We start from the raw sequence: 7,294 nt of genomic DNA on the forward strand, positions 1-7,294 counted from the left end.
GCCTGTAATTCCAGCTACTCGGAAGGCTGAGGCGGAAGGATTACCGGAGCCCAGCAGGTCAAGGCTGTGGTGGCCGGGAGCGGCCACTGCACTCCAGTCTGGGCGACAGAGTGAGACTCCAACTCAAAAATAAATAAATACATTAATTAAATTAAATAAAAATCAGTTGGGCCTTGTGGCGCATGCCTGTGGTTCCAGCTACTTAGAAGGCTGAGGTGGAAGGATCCCAAGTCCAGCAGGTTGAGGGTGCAGTGGCTGTGAGTGCGCCACTCCACTCCAACCTGGGCAACAGAGTGAGACAACTCAAACAAATTAATTAAAAATAATTTTTAAAAAATCTGGCCAGGACCTGCCCGCTTCTCACCCTTCCCCCCGCCTGCCCTCTTGTAATCTAGGATGTTCTGATCATGGGGGCTGGAATGCAAGTGGACACGTGCCGGCCTCTCTGAGAGGATTGTGGGCTGGTTTCCTGAGGAAGGGCCCTCCGGCCACCTGGCCACTCAGGGCCCCTACCTTGATCTTAGTGAAGAACTGTCGGAAGCAGGCCCGAGGGTCCACCTTCAGGCTCTTGGCCAGCTCCAGGATGAACTGCATGACGATGGTCTGGTGGGCCACCTGCTCCATGAGTGCACATTTCTGCCAGGGAGAATGGGCACAGCGTCACCAAGTGGTAGCCTCAGGGTAGTGTGACTCCCCAGCGCCAGGCAGGCTGCACTCACCTCCTCCACCTCCAGGTCAATGCACCAGATGACCAGGTAGTTGGCCGTTTCCTCGCACACCAGGTGGACGTTGTCCGACAGGTACTTTTGGCTGTCGTCCCAGCGGCGGAGCATGCCTGTGGAAGGCGGTGACAAGGTGCTGGAAGGGCCCTGGAGGAAAGGGCCAGAGGCTATCTTGCACTGCCCCTGGGGGGGCCCTGCCCACTCACCAAAGTGCTTGATCTGCTTCTCGTATTTTTCCACGAAAGTCTTGTGTTTCTGCTCCCTCACCTCCTCCGAGTCCTCCTCCACCTTCTCGGGCTTGGTGTTGACCATGCTCTGTGGTGGGGCGAGAGGGGGAGTGGGCTGGGGCAAGGCGGCACGGTGCCTCCAGCGGGCGGGCCGTGGACGCAGCGCCCATCCCATCCACGGCGGAGGTGGCGGCGAAGCCATGAGCGTCAAGGTGGCGGGAGCGTGGGCATGGGCCTTGGGGCAGATCAGAGGGGGAACCGGTGGGGTGTTTCAGCCGCCGGCCCGAACCCACCCCTCCCCGCCTGACTCCGCCCCGCTGCCCTTGCATGCGCACCGCGCACCTTGCTGAAGCCATCCTTGCTGAGTGTGTCCACATTCCAGGGCATGCTCTTCTCTTTCTTGCGCATTTCCTCCAGCTTCTGTTCCCAGCTCCGCTCCTCCTTGCGCAGCTGCTGCGCCTCGGCCTGCAGCCGCTCCAGTTCGGCCTGGCCGCCCTCCGCCACCTCCAGCTCCTTCAGCCGGCGCTGGCACTCGGCCACCTTGCGCTTGCACTCGCGGCAGCCGCGGTCCAGCTCGTCCTTCTCCTTCTGGAACTGCTCCATGCGCTCCACGCGGGCCTGTGGGCAGTGCGCCGGCGCTTACTAGGGCACCGGCTCCGCCCCGGGAGATGCCCCGCCCACCCCGGCCAGGTCCCCAGCTTCCCCCCATCCCACAGGTGCCTTGCACACCGCAGGCGCAGGGCACGGGCCCCTCCTCTGCTCCCAACCCTCTGGGGCTCCCACCTCGCCGGGAGCAGAGCCCAAGTCCTTCCTGCGGCCCATGTGGTTTGCACAATCAGCCCATCCTCTCTGCCCAGCCTCCTCCCTCCAGCCGCGCTGGCTGCCTCGCGGAGTCCACTTCCGTCTTGGACCTCAGGCCTTTGCGCTAGCTGCTCCTGTTGCCGGGACTGCTCTTTCCCCAGCTCCCCACATCTCTGCCATCTGGGCTCCGCGCCCTTCCCAAGAAGGCCCTCCCCAGGCACCCTCCTGCAGATGGCGCTCCTGCCCTGGATCATCCGCCTCCTCAGCTCGGGCCACCTGCTGACACCCTGTGACAGGTATTCATCATGACCTGCGCTCTGCTCTCCCCCAGGCAGCAAAGCCCCACTTTAAGGGCAGGGACTGCTCACTTCGGTGTCTGGAGGCCAGGAACTGACCTGGTCCACAGGAGGGCTCAGGAAACACTGCTTGGTGAGTCAGTGAAGTCATGAGATGCCACACCAGGGCTGCACTTCCCCCCAGGTCTCCAACTCCCTCCACAACCTGGAGCCACCCTCACCTACAGTCGCCCCCCCCCCAGCCCCCTCAAACCACTTCCCCCCGGTGTCCTGCAAGCACCTCCAACTCTGTGTCCCAAACCGAACTCACCATCACACATTCCCAAAACCAGGTCCTCTGCTGTATCCTCCTTCTGCCAAGGCCCAGAACCCCCTTCCCACTCTGCCACTTCTAGATGTTTCTTTACTTTGCTTCATCCCAGCCTGGCTCCAGGATCACTGCCAAGGCCTCTCATCTCTGTCCTCAGGCCGCTGTGCCTTCTTGAGTCCCAGCCTGGCATCCACCTGCCTCTTGCCCACCCCACCCCCATGAGGCTCCCTAGTCTCTTCCCATGCGCCCCAGTTGATGACGGTGCCCTGACCTCAGACCCCTACCTGGCCCCCATCAGACAGCTCAGGCCTCTCTGTCCCCACTCCTGCCTGACCAGTCACCTGCCCTGGCTCCCAGCAGGGCCTGCTCTAGCCAGAACACCCGACCCAGCTGAGAGGGGCCACCACCTTCAACCGCTGCCCCTCTCCACTGCAAGCTGTGGCGGACAGAGGTGTGTATGAAACCTGGCCATCGGACCATGTGGCCACAGCCTCCACCCCTGGGTTCAGATGGGACTCCTGACCCCGGCTGTGCGGTTCCCCAGAGGCACTGGCTCTCTCTTGCCTCCTGGCCTCTGCACACGCAGCTATTGCGCCCAGAGCCTTCTGCTTACTTCACCCACCTCACACGAGTCTGGACTTCACCAGAGCCTTCCCTATGTGCCTGGCCCAAGACACCACTGATCCCCACAGGCCCCACTGCAGCCATTAGATAACATGATAAGGTGCTGGAGGATGGCCTCAGGGTGCCAGACCTTGGGACAGACCACCTCTAACCACTTAGAACCTCAATTTCCTCATCTGTCAAACACAGACAACAAAAGGCTGTACTGGGAGAATCAAAAGGCTGTACTGGGAGAATCAAAGATCATTAAGACAGAACGTCCAAGGAGGGTGACATTCCTGGGCTGGCCACTGTCATGACCAGCTAGCTGTCCAAGGGAACAATCTCTCTCTCTGGGGACCATTCTGGGGCTTACACAGGTGCTCAGCTTGTCTTCTGGCCTGGAGTAAATACTCAATAGCAGAAGTAGTTGTTACTACATGGCCACAGCACTCAGCTCTGCTTACTGCTGATGTGACTTTGGTCATGTCACCTAAACCTCTCCTGGCCTTGGTTTTCTGCATGTGAAATGGGGCCTCAAATGGCTGCTGTGGGGACCAAATGAGCAACATAGATGCTGCAACACAATACAGCACCCAGCAGGCATGTCCCACTGTCATCACTGTCCTCGCCTGCTGCCAGGATGGTCTGCTGACTCCCCTCGGTGCCTTATTTGAGCTGAGCTGTGTCCCAGGTTCTAGTGCAGGGTCAGGCACAGGGTGGGAGAGAACTGAGAGATCTTCTGCCGGTTCTAATATCTGATAGGGGCCAGGCGTAGCAGTTCATGCCTGCAATCCCAGCACTTTGGGAAGTCAAGGTGAGAGGACTGCTGGAGCCCAGGAGTTTGAGACCAGCCTGGGCAACACAGTAAGACCTCATGTCTACAAAAAATTAAAAAATTAGTCAGGCGTGATGGCACGCGCCTGTAGGCACAGCTACTTGGGAGGCTGAGGCAGAAGGACTGCCTGAGTCCAGCAGTTGGAAGCTGTGGTGAACTATGATCGTGCCAACTGCACTTTAGCCTGGGCGACAGAATAAGACCCTGACTCAAAAGAAAAAGAAAAAAATACCCAGTAGGGCTGAGCAGAGTGGCTCATGTCTACAGTCCAAGCTACTTGGGAGGCTGAGGCAGGAGCTGATCGTGCCACTGCACTCCAGCCTGGGTGACAGCGAGACTGTCTCAAAAAAACAAAAAAGTTAAAAAACCCAATTGGACTGACACAGTCAATCCCAAGCCTCAGTTTTCCCATATGGATAAGGGGTTGAGAAGGCCCACACCCCATGGAGAGGTAAGACAAAGTGGCTGTAGCCTCTCGCACCTCCTTTTCTCGACAGTGGGCCTGTGTCACCCTGGAATCTCCTGCCAACCCGCAAGCCTCTGATGGTGGTCACAGCTTTCCCCAGGGTCCTCTGAGCAGCCGCCAGGAAGGCTGATGCTAAAAAAGGCCTCCTGGAGTCGGTGGGAGTGGCAGCCTGCCCAGCCTGGGCTTTACACCTCAAGCCCAGGAGGGGCCCTCATGGGCTGGGCAGCACCGCAGCCACGCAAGCAAGCAAGACCGGCAGGTGTCACTGCACTCCTGCCTTACAGACATGGAAACCAAGGCTCGCAGGATCTTGAAGTTGTACAGCTCATGTAAGGATCCCCAAGAAGCCACTGATGACATCTGTCTCTGGGCAGGCATGTGGGTATGTGAAGAAACTCGCTCATTTCCTTCTGGAAATTCCAGAACTTTGTTTTTTTTCACCAAGAACAGGAACTACATAAATAATCATGATAGTAGCTCCTGCCCCAAGAGTATTACTGGTGTTAAGTAAACAAGGTAACTCTCACAATGACCCCAGGGGGTGGGCATCAGTCAGATTCTCAGGTGGGGAAACTGAGGCACAGAGCAACCCAACAACTTGTCAGAAGTCACACAACACATTAGTAATACAAAAGGAACCGGGATTTGAAACTGGGTCTCAGCCGGGCCCGGTGGCTCAGCCTGTAATCCCATGCCTTTGGGAGGCTGAGGTGAGTGAGTGGATTGCCTGAGCCCGCGGGTTCGAGACCCGCCTGGACAGCGAGATCTCATCTCTACAATAAATCAAAAAATCAACCGGGCGTGGTAGCGCATGCCTGTAATTTCGGCTACTCAGAAGGCTGAGGCAGCAGGATCGCCAGAGCCCAGCAGATCGAGGCTGCGGTGGCTGGGAGCGGCCACTGCACTCCAGTCTGGGCGACAGAGTGAGACTCCCACTCAAAAAAAAAAAAAAAAAAGGAAACTGGGTCTCAGGTCTGTGCTCGGAGCCAGGATGCCAGGCTACCTGTCCTAGCCTCCCCTACTCCTCCAGAATGCTGACCCCCTCTTGGCCCTTTCCCACATTCTTCTCAGAGTCTCACTTCATTCTCACAGGGGTGTCAGGAGGCAACCCTATCACCCTGGTCTCACAGGCTCAGAGAGTCCCCCAGCATCATAGACGGAAGCAGCAAGTGATAGGGGTTGGGATTAGAACCCCAAGCCTGCCGGCCTGTCCTCAAAACCGTGCTGGAGATGCTGAGCGCCCCACCCCCCACTCTGCTACAGCAGGACAGAAAGGTTCATGCCAGCAGAGGGGAGGGTGTGGCGGGAACGCAGTGCCGAGCGAGCGGGGAGGCCTCCCACCCAGCAAGACCACACCATTCTCCACACAGTAGTAAAGATTAACCTCTTTACACGACAGAAATAGGTCTTCCCAAGAATAGTCTTTAGAGCTTTGCGGAGGTCTTAAATATTTCATAATAAAATGTTACACACAGCAAGAAATAGAAGTGCTAGAACTTTCTTCCCACACTGCAGTGACTTGCTTGGCAGGTACACTACCCAGGAGACTCAAGCTTTAGTGAACAGGTTTGGAGGTGACACTAGGAGCCAGATGAAGGGACTGATGCCACATTACAGGAAGGTGGGGTGTGGCCCTTCTAGTAGCTTCCAGACAAATTGGGAGTTGCCCTGTGGGAGGGCAGGGTGGGGAATTCCTAACTGGAAGTTTCTGAGAGGTGCACACTCTCTGACCTGTAGGAGCAGAGTGTGAGACCACTGCATCTTAGAGCCACACACTGTGAACACTGAGGAGCAATACGATATGGATCACCAGACTTGAGATTCTGGGGTCTGGTTTTGGGGGGTCTGCTGAGGGCAGACAGATAAAAGAAGGAGCAGTGAATCTGGAATCAGACCAGAGGAGTCCCTGGGGGGAGCAGGAACAGTGTGGATGCCAGGGAGTAGCAGATCTGACTGGGGACAGAAGTAAGGAAGGGTGGCTTTGGGGTCCTGGCCTTGGGTTAGGGTAGGTTCACACAGGAAGCCAGTCTTGGGGGCGGGTGGTGACAGGATCTGCAATACCAAGTAGGGATAGGGGTTCTGGCTGGGCTGGAAACCACGTGGGCACGGTTTCCTGGCACAATGGGAAATGAGGTCTATAGGAGGTGAGGCCAAAGTTGAGAGGCCAGAATTGGAGGCTCCATTAGGGTGTAGCCAGTGGATGGATCTGGAGGGGAACCAGGTTCCAAAACACAAGTCTTAGGTGGGACTAAGGTCCCTGGTGGAATGCAGGCCTACACTTTGGGAAGGGGGTCCTGAGGGTGGGTGAGGGTCAAAGGTCAGAAACAGGAATCTCAGGATGAAATAGAGTTCCTTGTTCTGTTTGGAAAAGGAATGGGATCTGAACAGGTCAAGACCCCACGAAGCAGATCCCAGGGTAGAAGCAAAGTATTTGGGATCTAAACTCTAAGGGCTGGGGAGGGGGTACTGGGAGATCCCATATCAGAAGGGAGTCCCAGAATAGGATCAGGGATCATCTAGCAGAATATCGGGTCCGGTTTCTGAGTCAGAGTTCTGGGTGTAAATAGAGGGCCTGGAAAGATTAGGAGGACCCTCTCCAGGATCGTCTCGGGGGTCTAGACTAAAAAGAAACCCTAGTGGTCAACAGGGAGTCCCACGTAGAAATCCGAGCGGTGGGGGCCGGAGATCGCGGGCAGGAACTCAGGGTCCCAGAGGTATTGGGGTCCTGGAGTCGAACCGAGGTTCCTCAAAGCCCAGAATGTGAGTTGAGAGTCCCAAGGCGTTAAGAACGAGGTCCCCAGGCAGGATCAGGGACCGGAACTCAGGAGCGGGGTGCGGCGGGGGGGAAGGGGACGGGCGCGCGCACTCTACCTGGTGCCGCCAGCGGAAGAGGCTGGCCGTGTCGATGTTGGGGTGCGTTTCGTCCTCATCGTCAGACACCTCGATGTGGTCCCACACGCTGTAGTCCACCATCTTGGTTCGGGGGCCCGGCCCGCTCCACCTTCCGCGGCGGTGGCGGCGGCGGCGGCAG

The 7,294-nt window shown here is 57.4% G+C and overlaps 1 protein-coding gene across 3 annotated transcripts in view; it reads right to left on the reverse strand.

Moving 5' to 3' along the window:
- Window positions 1–7,294, reverse strand: part of CDC37 (cell division cycle 37) — an 11,272-nt gene that overhangs the window by 3,927 nt on the left and 51 nt on the right. For 2 of the 3 annotated variants that reach the window (XM_021708296.1, XM_008049532.1), the window contains exons 1-5: window positions 7,135–7,294; window positions 1,292–1,567; window positions 929–1,037; window positions 720–835; window positions 514–636 (exon numbers count right to left, since the gene is read on the reverse strand). The exon at window positions 7,135–7,294 is cut by the window's right edge and continues 51 nt beyond it. In XM_021708296.1, the coding sequence (XP_021563971.1) occupies window positions 514–636; window positions 720–835; window positions 929–1,037; window positions 1,292–1,567; window positions 7,135–7,236 (726 nt within the window). In that variant the 5' untranslated portion in view covers window positions 7,237–7,294. Of the gene's footprint in view, window positions 1–513; window positions 637–719; window positions 1,038–1,291; window positions 1,568–7,134 lie in introns of all 3 variants that reach the window. The other variant, XM_008049530.1, reaches the window with a different exon arrangement.

This window comes from Carlito syrichta, unplaced genomic scaffold (genome assembly GCF_000164805.1).
Source record: "Carlito syrichta isolate Samal-C Ts95f unplaced genomic scaffold, Tarsius_syrichta-2.0.1 Scaffold135721, whole genome shotgun sequence".
Taxonomy (NCBI): Eukaryota; Metazoa; Chordata; class Mammalia; order Primates; family Tarsiidae; genus Carlito; species Carlito syrichta.